This window comes from Pelobates fuscus, chromosome 7 (assembly GCF_036172605.1).
Source record: "Pelobates fuscus isolate aPelFus1 chromosome 7, aPelFus1.pri, whole genome shotgun sequence".
Taxonomy (NCBI): Eukaryota; Metazoa; Chordata; class Amphibia; order Anura; family Pelobatidae; genus Pelobates; species Pelobates fuscus.
The window spans coordinates 29,086,075-29,106,709 of NC_086323.1; the positions used below are offsets into that span (position 1 = coordinate 29,086,075).

Genomic DNA, 20,635 nt, shown 5'->3' on the forward strand with positions numbered 1-20,635 from the left:
CTACTAAGGTGACATTAGCCAGATCTCTGCTAAATCTATATGATCTTCACAGATTAATAACTTCTGGATGTCTCGTTTAATATATTAACTCTTCCACAAACTTCCCCTCAACCTGGTCTGTAAAGTAATATGTAAACTCACATTCCTCTGAAACAAAGAGTTAAAGTAATATGTAAACTCACATTCCTCTGAAACAAAGAGTTAAAGTAATATGTAAACTCACATTCCTCTGAAACAAAGAGTTAGAGTTTCCCTTTGTGTGATTCCTGTTACTATAGCATTGTTTAGATCAACTTAGAAATGATGGTTACCTCCAGGTCCAATCTCCACTTCAGTAGAGTCCCGTTCCAGACTCCCAGCACTGCTTACAATGTTCATGAGATGAATTGCCGTCCAAGCAAATGGCATTCGGTATTTTCCCAACCTCTGACAAAACTGGTCTGCCTGGCACCTCAATTTCTCCAGCTTTTCCTTGTTCTGCAAAAAAATGAACACAGAAGGAGCATGAATCCCACGGTAAAGGAAATGAACGGAGATGTGTACAGAAGGGGAATGAGTATTATGAGTATAATAGGTATGATTTAGCTGTAAAGGTTGCTGGGCTTGGCTATTAAACGCAAAGCAAATTAAATCCCATTTACTTTTCTAAACATAAAAGGAGGGGAAAGTCTCCCAAATACTACACATACGTAAAAATACAATGCAAAGAAAATATGTACAAGGTTAATAGGTCAGTAAAGTAGGCAGAATAAATGTCCCAGGGTATACCACCACTGATGTCAATCAGTGTCTCAGAATCATTTTGTAAAGCTGCATCAGGTCTGAAAAGCTCACACTATATACAAGAGTTAATAATAATAATAATAATAATAATAATGAGTTCCTTATCCTCCAACCATTCACAAGATACTCTACAATAAAAGACAATGGTGCTCTACACCTTAGAGAAGATAGGGGCAATAATCTGGTAGCTCCCGGTTGATGAGCCTTTATGCTGGTAAAGCTTAATGGGAATTTTTTGATGCAAACAACCAAGGCTACATGCTACACAGCCTGCATTAGTGGAGGGTTTTAAAACGTTATAAAGGAGTACTTTACACACAGTGGGACAGACTCGTAAAATGCTAGTTTCTCTGTTTGAATCTGGATTTCAGCATCGGTTGCATTACATCGGTTGCAAGTTTCATGATGCTCAACTGAGCATAAGCCCCTTCCAATGGCTTTCAGCAGCACCATGCAGTGACCCCTTGAGGTGAAACAAGGACATGCTAGTATTTGCAGGCATTTGCCCAAAAACTATGCCCTAAAAAACAAACAAAAAACTAAAACTGCTACTAAACAGCACATTTGAAGAGTTGAAACTTTGCTCAGAACAAACTCTAAAATCGGTCACCCCAAAGGGGGGTAGCATGAAAGATTATCTTCTGGATTGTGGCAAACAGACATGGAATTAGGGACAAATGAAAAGTTGAACCTGCAATGCGCTTGTAATTTTCCCAGTTTAATAAACAAGCCACAATGTCGTGAAGAAAACCATCTGACAGTGATTTTGTTTTTAAAAATATCAAATAGTTTGACAAAGTTTTATCTTTAGCCGTTTCCCCCATACATTCCATTAACATGAAAATCGATACAGAACTCACTTTGGCTGCGTCTGCTTCCCTAAATATCATATATGGTTCGGCACACTCTCCTATGTCTCCTTGTTGCAGAACCTTTTCAAGCTGAAAGGGAAACATTTAATCAATCAGGGAATCAATGGGAATACAGTAATTGGATTATACTGGTACTTGCCATGAGTGTGACTCATTTATTTACATGGAGAGATGGAAATATATATATTTATTTATTTTAGGATTAAAATCGGACTCCAGGAAATAATGGATCTATACAATAATAAAAATGCAATTTCACTCAAAATAATGAAAAGCCTGGATATAAAAGAATAATGTATGTCTCATGCAAAACTCCCTATTTCTAGATATTACAAATCTCCAATCTATCCACAAGGACAAAACATGTGCACAAACAACTAGGTCTCCACACTGAGAATACTTAATAACGGGAGTATAGACACAGAGTAACTCACTAAAATCAGAAATGCTGGGCATTTCAAGTGAATTTAAAAAGGGTAAAATAACAAAAATGAAAAATAATTGGATTTCTTCCCTTTCTTCCTAATTTTGCTTTTTTTGGCCCAATGTTTGTTATTCAATTCCTACCAATTATCAATTTAGTGAATAATCGGATAGTTAAAAAAAAACTGTAAACCATGCCGTCCACACAACCAGAAAATGGTTTATTCAAAAAAATAATAAAAACTTTACACTTTTTATTTTGTTTATTTCATTATGGTTATACTTTTTGAACAGACCGTATATTCTCCCTGTTCTTTCATCACCAAATGTGTCATGTCAACCATATGTATATATTGCCCAACACTAGCTTTACAATGACAAGATCTTTTTTCAGTATGAGCGCAAGTGTTCAGAAAACACAGCCAACAGCACCGTGAAATGTGTAACCACCAGGAAACCAATGGCAAACACCATTTTTGTTTCATTCTTTCGCAGTGTTTTATAAAAATAAAATACACACCAAAAATCTAATTGAACGCATTACAGGCTAGAACCTCTCTCTGTCTTTGTATATCTACAGCTATAAATACTGACAGTAGTACAGACACATATTGGACAGTGATTATAATTTACAATTATTAATTATTTGCAACTACAGTGACGTGGTTATCAATAAAAATATACAGAACAGCAGAAGGTACCTTTATCACCAGGAAGACGTCCTGGGAAGGATATGTGATGGAGAAAATGGCGGATCTAGCCAGGGTACTTATGGCGGCAGGCGTAACATGTGGTCGCAGCATTCCTTTAATTTGTTCAGAATTTAGGTCAAAGTAAAAATTTTCAGATATCTGCAGAAAAAAAATATATTTGTCATTAGCTGATATATATTTAGTGTTTCCACTAATTGGTATAATATATGTCATAGGAACATTCCATATTAAGAGCAGCGGAAGGGGGAGGTTTCATTTATCTAAACATGCGTTTTTTACATAGTTACATAGCTGAAAAGAGACTTGCGTCCATCAAGTTTAGCCTTCCTCACATTTGTTTTTTGCTGTTGATCCAAAAGAAGGCAAAAAAAACCCCCCAAAAAAACAGTTTGAAGCACTTCCAATTTTGCAACAAGCTAGGAAAAAAAATCCTTCTTGACCTCAGAATGGCAGTCAGATTTATCCTTGGATCAAGCAGTTATTACCCTACATTTGAAAAATTATATCCTTGAATATTCTGTTTTTGCAAGTATGCATCTAGTAGCTGTTTGAACATCTGTATGGACTCTGATAAAACCACTTCATCAGGCAGAGAATTCCACATCCTTATTGTTCTTACAGTAAAAAAAAAAACCTTTCCTTTGCCTTAGACGAAATCTTCTTTCTTCCAGTCTAAACGTGTGACCTCGTGTTCTATGTAAAGTCCGGTTTGTGAATAGATTTCCACACAATGGTTTGTATTGGCCCCGAATATATTAGTATAATGTTATCATATCCCCTCTCAGGCGACATTTTTCTAAACTAAAAAGGTTTAAATTTGTTAACAAGGGTGCCAATCCCAAAAATCTTTGCATGCTATATTCACACCTACCTTCTTCTTCTCCTTTACATCATACAAAGCCAAACTTGCAAAAATTGGTTCAATTTCGATTTCAAATCTAGATGGGGTGGGAAAAGGTGTATTAAATAAAATCAAGGTCTTTCTCAGATGAAAACACAATGTTACGCTTACATGTGAACATATGATTAGTATTGTTTTAAACATAGCCAAAAAGTAACATGAATAAGTCACATGCTACGTTAAATTAAATTAAATTAAATTAAATTCAATTCAATTAAAAAAAAACCAATATGGTTATGTTTTTGCTTCTGAAGTCTTTAAAATGGTCATCATTTTGCTTATTGAAAATAAAAGAATTCATGTAATACAGCCTCCACGTGAATTATTTTATTATATGTATATATACATATTTCCACGCTTACACTTTCTTTGTTTGGGCAGCCATTCTAAAGTAGTCTTTATTTGGATGCATCATTTATTTAACCAAATACCATGTGCAGGTTGCATAGCTGAAACCAACTCAGAGCAAACTGAGATGTTCAGAGCTTGCTTATGAAAAACATTTTATGAGTGAATAAAAGCTATTGATTTCAGTAATTGGTTAGATCTTTAATTCCAAACAATGTGTCAGCTATTGTGAAGGGAGGTGAGTCAGGTAAGAGATATATACCAATTTATAAGCAGTGGAGGCTATAATAATTTAATTTTATGTGTTTGTGCATTTGATGTATCAGAGTTAAAGGACCACTTTAGTGCCAGGAAAACATACTTGTTTTCCTGGCACTATAGTGCCCCGAGGGTGCCCCCACCCTCAGGGTCCCCCTCCCGCCCGGCTCTGGAAAGGGGAAAAGGGGTACCTTTTTCCAGCGCTGGGCGGGGAGCTCTCCTCCTCCGATCCTCCTCCGTTCCGCCCCGTCGGCTGAATGCGCACGCGCGGCAAGAGCTGCGCGCGCATTCAACCGGTCGCATAGGAAAGCATTATCAATGCTTTCCTATGGACGCTTGCATGCGCTCGCTGCGATTTTCACAGTAAGAATCACGCAAGCGCCTCTAGCGGCTGTCAGTGAGACAGCCATTAGAGGCTTTGGGGGAAGGCTTAACCCATTAACCCCTTAAGGACCAAACTTCTGGAATAAAAGGGAATCATGACATGTCATGTGTCCTTAAGGGGTTAATAAACAGCAGTTTCTCTGAAACTGCTATGTTTATAAAAAAAATGGGTTAACCCTAGCTGGACCTGGCACCCAGACCACTTCCTTAAGCTGAAGTGGTCTGGGTGCCTATAGTGGTCCTTTAACCCCTTAAGGACCAAGCTTCTGGAATAAAAGGGAATCATGACATGTTACACATGTCATGTGTCCTTAAGGGGTTAAGCATCCCACTCTCCCCTCACACAGATGACCTGTAATCGTAATCGGAGGACAAATTACAAAAATAACCCCATACTCCACACAGTGGACATACAGAAATATTACTGATTAAAAGATAAACATCACATTCTAAAATTTAAAGGAGGAACCAGCAAACGTGGGGTACTGAAACAATACTATGGCTACATTTACGATTGGAGTTTCAGGTTTTCACAAGATTTACTTTTTGTAAAGTTTTAAAATAAATATAGATGTTATAATGGGTCCGTTTTCAAAATCCCTAGTGGATCACTTCTAATTAATAAATCAAACTGATCTGGATGTGTGTTGGAATTTGGGGTTACAAAATAAAATGAAACTAGCAGTACCAATGATAAAACTTACTTCTAAGTACAGTTTATAGAAAATAGAGCATGCAGAGAAGTTAAAAAGCATATCTGGCAAGGCCTATACCACAGCGCTTATACCACAGATCGGAACGGAGTTGCCTGACTATCGGAGTGGCCCGTAGATTCTTCACCACTAGATAGACACATCCCAGCTTGGTGGCATGATGAGCAACAAACGTCAGCAAAATAAGTTCCCCCCAATTTATGAGAAAAATGTTACCGCAATTTTTGTGAGCTCTCCCTCCGTGCAGCTAACAAATTGTTGATTTTCAATAGTGTTTGTAGTAATTTGTATTAAATAAGTTTTTAGCAAGTTATATTACACCAGGGAAGTAACATAAGAAACAATACATACAAGCAATGTATTTTTAGGAAACTGATAACCAGGGGCATAATTTGACATAACACTTACATTAGCTCCCCAAGTCTAAAGTGCTCACAGATTTTAAGAATATGTGCGATTAGCAAAAAACATATACATTTTGTATTCTTGTACTGAATCAGAAAGCAGAGAAAAAAAGCTCTTCTGAAATAAAATAAGAAAATGTATTAAAAATCTAAACAGATTTGGGCATTTAAAATTCCTGCATTGGTCGTAAATTCCCAAGAAATGTTTTATGGGCGCAGCAAGGAATTGTTGGAGTTGGAGTTCTCTATTAGAAAGCTGAAAATCGAACTACACCCTGTACAGCAGTATTTTTTGGAGCAAAAAGGGAAACTTTGCAGGTTGGAAGGGAGGGACTGACAAAATGGTCACATGGCAAAGTCCAGGTAGAATATTGAATCTATACATTTGCTAAAAATAGAATTGTCTACACAAAGAGGACACACACCTATTGGATGACAGTTCAATTTTAAATTCTTTATTTTGCAGTGCTTTGCGTGTTAACAAGGAAATACAAACACATTGCAAGTAGTATCGTAAGAGAGTAGGAGCAAGAGCTTACAAGACATGTCTGAGATACCGCACAAGTTTTTTTTTGTCAAGCAATAGTTAAGGCAGTGTGCTGCATATAAACATACAAGCGCCATCAATAGAATAACTGTAAATTTTTACGGTACAGAAAAATAAATAAAAATAATGGCATATCAGTGGTTATTGCTGAGGAGGGGGATCCTGCCATTTGGTTAGTTGAGGGTAAGAGGAATGGGTGGCGTGGTTTGCCTCAGTAGTGGAGAGCCATCAAGAGACAGCTCCTATGGAGCCTATACAAGCGTGCACTGGTAGCCCGCAATAAGAAAGCTTGGGCAGGAGCCCTGTCAGGCAGTCTACCTGGGGCAGTTAAGATGGCTATAGTGCTGTCTTTGTGCAAACATGGCAAATGAACGAGTCCAGCCAGTTAATATCTCTCTGACCCCAGAGCTTTGGGGGGAGGTCGGGCGCTTACCAACTTGGAGCGCTACATGAAGTAAGTGTCAGGCGAATACCGCTGTGAATGTCTGATAGCGGTAAGGCAAACATCGAACATAAAAAATAAAAAAAAAGGAGTATAACCAAGAATAAACTGAGACATAGTTATTATGTATATGATATTAAAATAGAACATGGTTAGGCAGCCCGACGGGGACTATGGTAAGGTAGGTACAACTCCATCTAGAGGGCGGTCAGCCCGTGGTTGAAGAGCCCAATGTGGTGGCAACAGCCACATTTGTCACGTCCCATTGATGGGTAGGCCTGGCAGAGCTGTTAGAGACTATAGTGGCAGAGAGTCCCAGTTATTGCATGAAAGTCTCTGCTTCTGAGTGGGATGTCAGTCAATGTTCCTCAAACATAGATGGCTCTTTATCTCTGGTGGCTTTTAGTAACACATTTTTATCGCCTCGGGACCTGAAGCACATGATGACATCTCTAGGTGTCTGGAACTTAAACGTGTGACTGGCCTGGTAGGCGGAAAAGCCCCTCAGGTTGCAGTCCCTTTGCCTGTTTAGGCGGTAAAGCTGTAGAGAGCAGCCTCCATACAAGGCCGATATCTCTGGTCATCCCCTCACTAGGTCCCCAGGACTTGCGGGAGTGTTTCCCCCATGGTGTGTTGGAGCTTTGCTGGTCGGCTCCACCCTCTGAAAGTTCAATTTTAATCTGACTCTTGTTGTATATAAAGCCAGCTCATTTATTTGGGAATGTTATCTTTTATATAATACATTATTAATATAGCCAGTTCTACATTGTGTAATTTATTGCAGGCCAGAATAAAATTGTTATCAATGTAAAATCCAGTCAATGATTACATATACAAAGCATTATTTTATAGGCTTTGTGTGATGTATGCTGAGATGTACTGCAGTTAACTCTACAAATGGATACAATGAAACCATTACCAATAATTGAAGGGGAAAAAAATAAATCAATCCCAGTAAATGCAGGCGCCCTCATAGCCTTGCTTGTATATGTATCTAGTAAAGCTAAGCTCTCATATTAACAGGATGAAGGCTATTTGTACTATTCCCTCCAGACTTACAATTCAGCCGACGTTACACAAAACTAATCAGAAATAAAGTCTCCATGAAAATAATTCATTATTATTAATGAGCCAAATCTTCTCTCTTTTATTCTAGAGGGGGAGGGTACAAAATGAAATCAGTCCACGAGTAAAAATGACGTAAAGACAAAACTTCTATTGAAAGCCACCCTTGTGAGTATGATCTATATGTAATTATATCAGGGGTGGGAGCTTCATGTGAAACAGGTATCGACATTGTATAATATAGTTTTTTTATATTATGTTTTTGCAGGTGATTATTAACCCCCTCAATTCTTTTTATATTTTATATATTCAGCTTTATAGGAGATGAAAACAGTTAGACAATGGCATGCACCATCTAGCAATATTTCATATTGTGTCTAAAATGGAAGCAAAAAAGGTGACGGGTGATGTAACTGTACTTAATGTATGGGGGCATTTTTACATTCTGTGACATTTTTAGAAAGCAGTATCGATAATAATGCCACCAAGTTACGCTTAAATATCCATCATGGCCCTTGACCAGTTATTATCCCTCCCACCCCCACTCGCCCGGTCACAAAAAACAGTCTTGCATTCATCAAGTCCAGCCTTCCTCACATCTTTTTCTGCTGTTGATCCAAAAGAAGGCAAAAATAAATTTTGAACGGTTTTCCATTTTTGCAACAAATTAGGGGGGGGGGATCCTTCCCGACCACAGAATAGAATTCAGATCCATATGCTTGTATGAACTGCGACAGTAATGTAGTTATTTGCACTAAGCAGAGATTTGAGCAGTGTTCTGAATGACATCAGACACCTCATTCTCTCATCACTGGCTGTTAGAATGCAGCAATAAAGTTTCATGTTTTGAAGTTCCTTTACAGTGAGGACGGGGAAGGGAGGACTTGTTTAGGGCGTGTGGAGAGATTTAAAGGATAGAATGGAGCATTGATAGGGAAAACCGTTGTTTGAGTATAAAAGGAATGTAAGTGGAGCTTTATGGACTAATTTGCTGTGCACTGCTTTGCATGAGAATAAATACAGGTATACATACACTTTTTATGCAGTGAAAGGTTAATTGGCCAATAAGATAAATATAAAATTATGGTGGAGTTTGAGAAGATTGAGACAGCAATCATCACTGCCGATTCCTGTGGCTCAGTGTGCACACAAAGCTCCTGCCAGGAAACATCCCCGGAGACGGAGACCCGGGACAATCCAGAGGGTGACACATGTGATGCATACCTGCAAAGATCATAGCCTCCTGCAGTCTCATGGATTTTGTCTCATTGCAAAGGGAGAGGTTTGGAGTCATGGGAGATGGAGTGCTGCAGCAAACCGCAGAATCTAGGAAGGCTTCTGTCACCTCATACACTTGCCTGGACTTTGTTTGTATGGCTATGGGTAATAATCCTATGTAGTTGCATTCCTTCTTTTTTATACTTGTTCTTTATACCTTGATAAATATGCCTAACAAGTTTCTTACTCTAATATATCCTTCTAAAATGTGCAGTCTCCTCACAATGCTGACCAACTGTTATGCTAGGTTTTTTTTCTTGTACTTGCATGTGCTGTTTGGGAATTGCAAGACAATTTATGTTATATTCATGCACGACAAAAATAAAGAATTTAAACAAATAAAATGAAAAAATAAGAGCAGTGCACTAAAAATCAGAAGTAATGAGTAAAACTCCAGAAGTGAAAGCAGATCTCTCATTTTTGGATCAAACCCAAATGAATGTGAAATATAATACCCAGCAGTCTGAAAAAGGATACTGTTAAATTACTAAGTGACATTTTCTTCGACAGACACAGATTGTGTATTATATGTTTTTTTTTTCTGTATTTCTAACTGAAAAACACAACTTTATGCTATTTATGGGAAATATTTTGGTTATACATTTAATCATCTCTTTCAAAGATTTATTCTTACTTTATTGTTCTCTATGTAGATATGTAGGTGGTTTCCTCCTGTCTGAGTAAAAGCTGCTATTTTGTCTTTCCTTATAGTGCTAAAACCAGCGTCTTATTAGCAGTGCGCATCTTGCAAAGCTTATATCACAAGTAGACACACAGAGCAGGAAGCAAATCTAAGGAACAGATTTCCCAAACTAACTTTTAAACTCTTAAAAGGCAATTTATGTTTATGTCGTCAAAACATCTCTTTTAAATTCCATTTTGGAATAAGATTTTTAAAGTTTTTTCCAAGCACCATGACCACTTCAGTTATTTGAAGTGAAGTGGTTATGGTGCCTGGAGCCTGTATTTGCAGCGTTGCACTATGCTTTAACTTCTTTGCTGCCGGAGATGTAACTTTACCTCCAACAGCATTATTGAGGCATCATTAGCTAATGCGGAATAATAGTCTTGAATAGGCCAATGTTAAAGGGACACTCCAGGCCCCCAGACCACTTCTGCCCATTGGAGTGGTCTGGGTGCCAACTCAGACTACCCTTAACCCTGCAAGTGTAATTATTACAGTTTTCTATAAACTGCAATAATTGCCTTGCAGGGTTAACTCCACCTCTAGTGGCTGTCTACTAGACAGCCACTAGAGGGCACTTCCTGCTCTATAGCACAGAAAACCTGTGCTAGAGCGTCAATGGACGTGTGAGGACCTCCAGCGTTGCTCAATTCCCCATAGGAAAGCATTGAAAAGAATTTTCAATGCTTTCTTATGGGGAGCTCTAATGCGCATTAGGTCGCCCCGGCTGGTGGGCGGGTTCAGTCTCGCCCACCGGCCAACGTAAAGACTGAGGAGCAGCGCGAGAAGAAACCACTGCCGAGGGACATCGGCGGGGTCTCAGGTAAGTGACCTGAAGGGGTTTTCACCCCTTCAGCTACCGGGGGATGGGAGGTGGGAGGGAGAGGGGACCTGCAGTGCCAGGAAAACGGATTGTTTTCCTAGCACCGGAGTTTCCCTTTAATAATGTGAGTATTGCTATGCATAGAGGGGCAATGATTGGCTGTGAGAGCTCAGCTGACACTATAATTTAGTGAATGAGCAACAGGATCAGTAGCTCGGCAGAAGTAAATTACTGTAAGCCTGCCTGCAGAAGACACCCGGCGCAAGAACCCAGGCACGAGGGCAAACTGTTTTAAAATGTTTTTTCTTATTACCAGGGAATGGAGTTATATATAAGCAGTTTACTGCTCTGAATGATTGTCATACCAAAAAAAAAGCCACGGTATTAAAAAAAAAAAAAAAAAATGTAATAAATAGTACACTTACTTAAGAGATAAACATTTGACTAGTAATCTTTGCCCAAAGTGTTCTTTAGGCACATCAGGAACAGTGAGTCTTTCAATGGGTTCATCCTGTGGAGAGAATACAAAAAAAAAAATATCTTAGATTTCTAATATCGTTTTGTGAAAAGAAATAACTGGATAAAACCCAATGACTGCTCTAATTTAATGTACCATGTACCAATACTATGGAAGCAAAGTCTGACAGTGCGTCCAATCACACGGCTATTCTCTGTGGATTATGGAGTGATAATTTTGCCCTGAAAATAGAAAGGTCTTCATGATCCCCAATTTCTACTCTGCTCGGTTTATGTAATGTTTACAAATGTATATTTTTACTACAGCTCCAGGTTCTTTCTTTGATGTATTTTGTCAAACGGTTGTGAGGTTTAACCCACTTCCTCTAGTGTAGACTGTGGGCTTGTTTGAGTAATTTACGTTTCTCAATGAATTTAATTGTGTATCTTGTCTACTCATTGCACAATGAATAATAATTACATGACACGGCCAACCTTAACTAATTAGTGAAGATTACAAAAGCAAAAACAAAAAATAGAAAGAAATGTCACTGCAGGTGCTCCACAGGATCGGCACAAAACAAAAAGTAGCAAAAAAGGAGGAAATATCAAACCAAACACCCAACGCGTTTTGACATAGGAGTATCACACACAGGGTTAATCCTTTAAATATCCCACTCAACAAAAAGTAGTCCACCCGGAAAAATGTCACGAAAGTGTCCCATATCCAGCAGCACAGCCCCAAATACAAAGCCAATGCAGGGCATCTCTGCCCATACAAAACTGCTTCCACAGCCCTCTGCTTGTTAGCGGTCCTGGCTACTTGGCTTTCTTTTCAGCCACTATCATTCCTTTCCTGCTTTAAGATGTCCCAAAGCAGGGAGGAACGATAGTGTATCATTACAGCTCTTTTATTGTGCACAATCCCAGCAAGTCAAAATCTAGCCGTTACAGAACTACAATTCTCATAACGTTCTACAACATCTGCTCACATTGGTTCTGCAGCAGCTTCTGCAAAGCTTTACGGTTTGCTAATCACGATTGCGTTATTCAATCCTAGACCTCCAGTTGTACATGAACCAAAACTCCCACAAACATTTGGCAGCCCAAGAATAACAGGAAAAATTAGCTCTTTAACAAATGATGCTCTGGTATTTAATTACATCCGTTGCATATCATACCACAAAATAAGGCTAAACTCCAAACCACTTAAGGCTGAGAAAAGAGAGAATATTTCCAGATAGCAAAGTATTATTTTAAAATAACGAATTTACAGATATTGCTCATTTAACTATGACACTAAAAAAGCTTCTTATGAACGTTCCTTTTCCAAAGTTATTTTCCATTAGAACATACATTCAAATAAAGTTAAGGGATTACCGCTATTAAGATGACTGTTAGACATACCTCATCTTGAGCTGGGTGCAGTGCGAAAAGTTCCTTGTGCCGGTGTGACTTTCTTTGATCTTCATTCTGGTGGTCAATTTCTTCATTTGGAGTGCGATCAAGTAGATTAGGAAGCAGAGAATCAGGCAGGGAATTTTTAAGGTCAAATATGCTGCAGGCCCAGCTCCCACGCGGTGTATCGTCAATCGACATGGAACGCCTTTTAAGATCATCCTGTGGAGATTACAAAGTCAAAATGCAGCACAAATATTCTTAAATAACGAAGTACAAATAAAAAAATTTAAAAAACAGATGACATTATCATTTAATAGGGTACACACATTTTCAATGCACAGAATTAAAACCCTGACTATATTTAGCTTTATACGTACACTTTAAGAACCATAACCACTACAATTTATAATTATAAATACTCTTTGGGACGATTATGTACTGTAAGCTTGGAAAATGCCCTCTATTCATTCCTGTACTTCAATGTTGATCCACAAACTCTGGCCTTAACCTGTCCCAAAACGTGTAGACCATCATCAATGCCTTAAGGTTGGATGGGTAATGTGGATGAGCACTCCCACATTACCCGAGTGGCAAGGGGGTGAGCTTTTGGGGATTTAAACTTAAAAGCAGTTTGACAAAAGAAAACGAAAAAAAAAAAATTGACAAAAGACTCCCAAATAATCTTCACACTAGAATTACTACAAAGAGCTGTATTGGTTTTGGTCATTAACCTCTGCAATCCACAAACACATACTTGCTCATCCTGATAGCTGCTGGTATCGGGAGCTTCATCCGACTCAAACACTTGCTTCGGTAAGCCTTTCTGTCTCTCTTTCTGCTTGTCTAGTGTGTTGGGATTGAATCCCGTTCCCAATTTCTGGTACCTGTTAAACCAAAGTCAAACCAAATCATAAAATAGTGAATAAAACAAAAAAAACAGATGACTTACCAGTACATATGACATATTGTTTTTAATAGTGTAGCAAGGAATGAAGACAATGTAACTGTTTTATTTACTTTATCTTATAAAGCTACTGAAGTTATTATATATATATATATATATATATATATATATATATATAAATAAAACAAATAGTGCTCTGGAATGGTTCGATTTGACAATAAATTCAGAACACTATTTCCTTTAAAGAATGAGGGAATTAAGACAAATATTAATTCGAACTTATAACAATTGCTAGATTCTCCAAAACATACTTCCGGTTGACAATGGCCCAATCTTCTGTGTAACTCCGTATGCAATCTCTGACATGTGGATCCATCTCACTAAGAAAAGAAAATAGAATTTTGACTGACATCAAAATACCAGTTGATTTGAACACAAATAAAACAGATATGAATATGAAAGATTAAAAACAAGTATCAGAGAGCTGTCAAACAATGAAACCCATGTTAGAGAACTGCCTAGATGTATTTTTCTACAAAATCAGTTAACGTTTATGGCACAAATGTTAATCAAGCTGAAAAAGACTAATATTCAATCTCCCTGTACTAGCGGACGATTCCAAACGATCATGATCTTGAAAGTACCTCCTTAAAGGAACACTCTATTGCCCAAAATAAATATATAAAAAAAACACTGAATATTACCTCTCTTCTGGCACAGACGATACCATTGTCCGGCATTCCCTCTGTGTGTATGCAACCTCAATGTCATCTTGAGGAAATTCATACAGATCCCTTAAAGGACCAGAGTCAACAGTCACTGGGTGAGAGATGAGATAATCCTCAAAATCGACTGGGTCCACCACTTCTGTGAGAGGAACCTGACATAAAGGACAGCATCAAGCAAATGTGAGCTAGTTTACAGATCTTAGAGCCCACAACATATTCTACAAAAACAAACGGCTACAAGTCTCTCTTCTTTTTACTTACTGTTTTTGAACTATGAAAGATATAAAACAGAATAATTTGACTTGACAGCTAGAATAAGGGGTACCCAAAAAATGTTTCAAAAGATCTGGGAACCCTGGGAAAACTCCAACCTGAGTAACTAACACACAACCAGACACCGATGACAACTTACCGGCACCGGCAGCGGATCCCCCTCTACCCCCCACCCCCTTTTTTTTTTCCAATCTCTTTCTTTTTCTCCAAGCCTACTGGGCTATATTAAAAAATTTGACCAACGTCAGGCATTCACGGGAACAGACACATAGAACATATGGCAAACGGACAACTCGGAAGAGGGAAGCGGCGGTATAGGCCGTCACAACACCTTATGACTTGCCGTGGGCAAGGTGTACAACTTACCCAACACTAGCAAGACATTAATTGGGTCGCAATGACCAAGGATACAGTTCTGTAGGCTAATGGGGAGCAGCCCCATAATACTGTACACAACGAAAACGTGTTCACAAAGTAAACCTAGGGAGCCTACGGCTTGTCAGGGGCAGGAATACATTAAGTACATGTTACTCTCTGTCTACCCATGTATGCAACATGCAAACCCATGTGTACTCTGTGCAAGGTTATGTATGTAACATGTCGTGTCAAGAAAAAATAAAGAATTAAAAAAAAACAAAAAAAACAAAAAAACAATAATTTTATGAACGATGCAGTAGCAGTAGCAGTAGAAACAATTATACCTAAAGTATTGCAATGTGTGAGGTATCTACAGTAATAGAACCAATTAAATATGCGCTGTCCTACAAGAGAATAACTGAATATGGTGTGTTTATAAAATACGACGGTTTTGCTTTATTGTGCTCTTAATCTAATTTTTATCATGTATGTATGTATGTGCACTGCATATGTCTACCCTAATTCAGTCAAAATAGAAACACAGTCACAGTATCAGAATTGAGGTGCAAGCATATTTACATGAAAAAAAAACCAGACATTTACAACTGCTGACATACCCTAAATGATGTGTGTTAATCTGCAACTATATATTAAAGCATTGCAATACCTTCCCTTACTCTAACAAATGTTTATTGGAGTGAAAAGTGCACCAGAGATAAACATTTAAACACAATTAGATATGCGGCACTTTTGGGTATGAACACCGCCATCTTCCCAAGATGCTCTGGGCATGGTAATGCCGGTTCTGTATCTACTATAAAAGTACAACATGAGTGCACAGCTACCTAAAGAACAACAATCTGCTAGAAAAACGTTTTTATACATAATTTATCTACAAAAATTCCCATAGACTTTAATGGTGATTTCTGTGGATAAAAAAACATTGAAAGGTTATTCTAACAGACTGTGATCATTTGAAATGAATGCCTATATTTTTATAGTTATATAATGGTAGACTGGATTTTCTCTTTTCTCATGTATCTTTAATTGTAGGGGACAAACAATACTTAAATCATCATTTGTCTGTAACTGCTGATGCTATGGAAAAAACCCGATTTTTACTTCTCCATTTCTCAAGCAAATATTAACTTGTTCTTTCGTACGCTATTTTTCTTAAATGACATTTCCAAATACCACATTAGGCTTCTGTTTATGATATGTCTCGAATATTAACAGAACATACTGAGGCATGGTGTGACCCTCCAACATTGAGGTTTTTGAGGAGCTGAGGAGATCCATATTGCCCAGAAATTTGTTTTCGAACTTCGGCAGCCACAGTCCTGCACAAAGAGACAAATAAACATATAAATACACACTGCTAAGGCTGACAAAGTATCATAATTCTACAATAGCTGGGGATCTACTGTTTGTCCCTTAGAAAAAAAACAAAAAAAACCTTACTATCAGTGTTAACATTAAATTTAACCTGCATGAAACAAGCAAGACCTCCAATGTTACTAGTGTTAAAACACATGTTCAAAACTGCAGAGACAATTCTAACACTTAAAAACATAGCTTAGGTTACAGTTACTTATCCTGGGTGTGTGTTCGTTGTTTTTTTTTGTTTTGTTTGTTTGTTTTTATTCATTCTTTATGCACGGTGTGACTTCACAAACACATAATAAAAATGTTTAGCACAAACCAAGAAAGTTATGGTGGGGAAAAATAGTGACTGGAAACCCCTTCCACCTGAAGTCAGTGGATAGTCAATACACGGCAGTAGTAACATGACTGCAGATTTGAGATTTCTGTGGGAAAAGCAAGTCTTATGTATTGACTGGTGTGCAGATCTATGTTTAACAGAGTATTGACTATCCACTAAAAATGTTTAACAAATGCAATTTACCATTTTCAACCATGCATAACAATTCTTGCTCGAGAATCACCCAATTTTTAATACTGTTAATAGCTGGAGCTGAAGGAATAAACTTGCGATCCGGGCCAGGGGGTAAATTACATCATATGGGTATGGCGGGATACCAGTAAACAGGAACGCCCCTAGATGGGTTGTGGAATAGCTCCAGTAGCTGTACAGGTCTGAGATGAGGCCCTCCACCTTTTTTTTTTTTTTTTTTTATTATTTTATTTAATCTTACTTTTCTTCCCCAAATTAATTTGCTCAATAATCCCATAATTTCTGTCCCCCCCACATCATCATTTCCCCCATTTTTTTTCTCTGAAAATACTACTGTACATGAAGTCATAACAGTTTCTGAGAATTATAGTTCAATTATTAGCTTTCTACAAAAGAAAGCTGGCAACTAAACTACAACTCCCAGGAATCACTGCTGTCTCCATAAAGTACTGTGTTTATGGTCCATCAGTATAAAACTGTTCTATATGACAGAGACTAAGCTGTATAGTAAAATAATGTCTTAATAAGTAAATTAATGCTGGATTACTAGTCTATTGCTAGTACACTTAGAAAAATAAAGGGGAGGGAGGGAGAGAGAGAGAGAGAGAGAGAGAGAGAGACTTGAACAAAACATAAATAAAATAAAAAACAAACAGTGCAGACTGGATAAATGGATGGAGCATAGCTTGTTTGAAAAAAGTATGTATATGAACGAGACAAAATCAATTGCTGTCCTCTATAAAACCACACAAAATCAATACATACATTTATAAAGGTGAAGTGTAAGGAAGAGATATTATTATTATAACTGGCATTCATAAAGTTCCAACAATTATTGGTATAATCAGGTAAGTTAGACAGTACAGGATTAATAAAGAGTCTGTGAGTGGAGATATATAATCAAGAATGATATATAAAATACACACATAGAGTATATAGTGCAGAGTGCTTAGTTATACTGTGTGAGCATTTTTTATATTTATTACGGTACTTAGATTGAGAAGCAGGGCCCTCGTCACCTCTTCTTTCTACGTACTTTGCAATATTTTTTATATGATTTTCTTCACAGATGATACGGATATATTGGTGCTTCATAAATAAAAAATTATATTTATATATTAGAAATAATAAAAAGTTATTTATGCCTCTGATAACTTGTAGTACACACAACAAAAAAATTTAATTAAGCTGTGGCGTAAAATGGAAAAGGAAAAAAAAAATCTTTAATGGCTTCATTGTGAGTTGTTTGCAAATGACTGAATAGTTCTTTGTTCGATACCAATGTGACCACGGTACCATTATAAAATAGAGATAACCACACTGAGCCAAACACACGCCTATAAACGCAACCCTAGTTACTGGGACAGAGAGACTTTCCAGTGGTTCAAAATATGCCTTTCTCCTGACCTGCCTACGAACAGGGAGTGCTGAAACAGAAACAAGAAAGCTGATTATTTATCTCCGACTCTGCAAAACCCTTTGTTCCTTGTAGGTCCAGACTCATCATAATCTGCAAATTCTCCAAACTGGCATATGCCTTAATTAAAGGGACCTCAAGGCTTAAATTAATGCTCATTTTTCTTAAGCATTATGAAGAGAGAATTTTTCTTTTTTAAAAATTATGAAAAACACACAAAAAAAGAAAACATTCCTTTTCCTTTGTTTTCATTTCAGGGACAAAGAGCTCCTGAGATTCTCCAGCACGAGTTACTGACACAAGTTGTTTAGCAGATACTAGAAGTTTAATTATTATTATTATTGCCATTTATATAGCGCCAACAGATTCTGTAGCACTTTACAATATTATGAGAGAGGGAATTTAACTATAAATAGGACAATTAAAAAAAAAAACTTACAGGAACGATCGGTTGACGAGGACCCTGCTCAAACGAGCTTACAGTCTGTAGGAGGTGGGGTATTAAACACATTAGGACAGGAAATAGCAATCAAATAAGGTGGGAGTGAATCAGAGCTGGATGAGAAAGTAAAGTGCTGCCCTTTAGGAGAGAGCAAGAGACAGGTATGTAAGGTAGAGGTTACTCTGGGAGGCAAAGACTTGAACGGAGTTGCTCGGCAAGAGAATAGATGTCACAGAAAGTCAAAATTTTCAGCAACTTAAAAGTTTCAAGGGTTATTCCAACCACCACGACCACATCTGCTAGAAACACTGCACATTCAGAATTATCTGCACTTTTGTGGCAGGGGCTAGTTGAATCTGAGGCACACGTGATTTAGGCAGCCACGAACTCTGTCCCAGGTGCCCAATCTCAAATCTGTGCAAACAAAAGTCTTTGTCAGTGTGCATTGCATGTTTCAGACATGGTATGCTTCTACCCTTGCAGGTAGCGTGCCTCCATGGGGAATGTAACGGATACCTTCCGTTAATGGACGCTTCCTAGCTTGCGCCGAGAACCACAAGCACCGCACTGGACACCACAACCACCGCAGACTCCACAACCGCCGTAGCTTAACTGGAGCCTCGCCGTCTTCCGTCCACCCTGGATCAGCTTCTGTCCTCCAGGACCGTGTGGGGAAGACCTCTCCTCCAAGGAGAGCGTAACAGGAACAAGCTCTTAGAAGAGCCAAGTGAATGAAGCCCAAGGGAGTATGCAGAGCATAGCAATCCCCAGTGTGAATATAGCTGTCCCCTACAATCACGAGACAAGACTACGTGTTGAGGGTCAAAAAGAACTGATGTTTAATGGCAGGTACTCTGCTTTTATGCAGTGCTCCCCTGCAAGGGAGACGCCCACAGGCAATTAGGCATTAACCAATCAGACAACGGTTACATCCCACAGATTCCCTTCCCTCTGCTTGGGAGATAATGGAGTTTCTTACTGTATCTACTCAATTATCTCCAAGCTAAAACTTGTACTTTTTTATGCATTTTTATAACTTTATGATTTTTCATCACACAGGAATAAAACTTATATTTTTATGAACAACACAACTTGGGGACAAATATATAAAAAATTCGTACCAATCGGTTCAGTGGTTCCAGAGATATGAAAAAAAGTCTCTTTGGACCGACTGCACGCCTGTTTGCATGCCCAAAACAGTTCTACAGATTCAGGCTGTACGGTCGGTCTATTTCTGCCCTGAAAAATAACAAAGTCCCATCCGAAGGCGGCGTTCGAATCATTGAACGCACTTCGACTTCTGTCGAAGTGAAACCGGGGTTGCGTTTCCGTGGTGTTCAATTGTCTACTGGAGGTCTATTTTACACCCAAAATGACAAAGTCCCGTTCGAACGTGTGTTCGAATCTTCGAACGGGACTTAGTCTCCAGCCGCAGTGTCGAAGTGCAGGGGAAGGTACAGATCAGCGGTGTTCGTTTAAATGTGTGGCCGATTTCCGTTCCAGGGATTTGACGGCACACACTGCTGACCGCGTTCGACTGCATTAAAATGGCCGCAGCCACGTGTTCGACTGTCCAATGGCGGCCACTTCGACTGTATCCGAAGTGCCATATCGAAGTACCAATCCTTTGTACAAAACAGTTAAAGGGCCAGAAACAGCATAATATAAGTCCATAAGCCCCAACTCAGTTCCTTAAAGTGCAATCCATCCCAGGGCCATAGTCGCAGGGCAGGAGGCTAGCAATCAGTCCTCTCCAATGCCCAGTGGCAAATGGTAGTTTGTCACAGGGAAGCCTAGATATCTTCCCTCTGTGCACTCCCTCCATGCATTGTTATATATAATTTTTTTATTTTTGTAAGTATATTTTAAAGGCTCTATGATAGGCATTTTGTTATACCACACGAGAGAGTGGCGGCATCAGACAGGTCTTGGCCAAACCTTCGTCTGGCACTGGATTCCTGGTGTGTTTAAGATCTTTGGGTTTTCTTCACTATAAGGGACTGGGGAGACGGGACATATTTACTAAAGATCAACAGCAAAAAACAGGTGTGAGGAAGGCTGAACTTGATGGACGCAAGTCTCTTTTCAGCTATCTAACTATGT

At 38.5% G+C, this 20,635-nt stretch overlaps 1 protein-coding gene across 8 annotated transcripts in view; it reads right to left on the reverse strand.

Moving 5' to 3' along the window:
• Positions 1 to 20,635, reverse strand: part of DOCK7 (dedicator of cytokinesis 7) — a 137,910-nt gene that overhangs the window by 103,508 nt on the left and 13,767 nt on the right. For all 8 annotated transcript variants that reach the window (XM_063427858.1, XM_063427857.1, XM_063427854.1 and 5 more), the window contains exons 2-11: positions 16,002 to 16,098; positions 14,105 to 14,280; positions 13,712 to 13,780; positions 13,251 to 13,380; positions 12,503 to 12,715; positions 11,065 to 11,150; positions 3,663 to 3,729; positions 2,780 to 2,929; positions 1,644 to 1,724; positions 312 to 477 (exon numbers count right to left, since the gene is read on the reverse strand). In XM_063427858.1, coding sequence (XP_063283928.1) covers positions 312 to 477; positions 1,644 to 1,724; positions 2,780 to 2,929; positions 3,663 to 3,729; positions 11,065 to 11,150; positions 12,503 to 12,715; positions 13,251 to 13,380; positions 13,712 to 13,780; positions 14,105 to 14,280; positions 16,002 to 16,098 — 1,235 coding nt within the window. The remainder of the gene's footprint in view (positions 1 to 311; positions 478 to 1,643; positions 1,725 to 2,779; positions 2,930 to 3,662; positions 3,730 to 11,064; positions 11,151 to 12,502; positions 12,716 to 13,250; positions 13,381 to 13,711; positions 13,781 to 14,104; positions 14,281 to 16,001; positions 16,099 to 20,635) is intronic.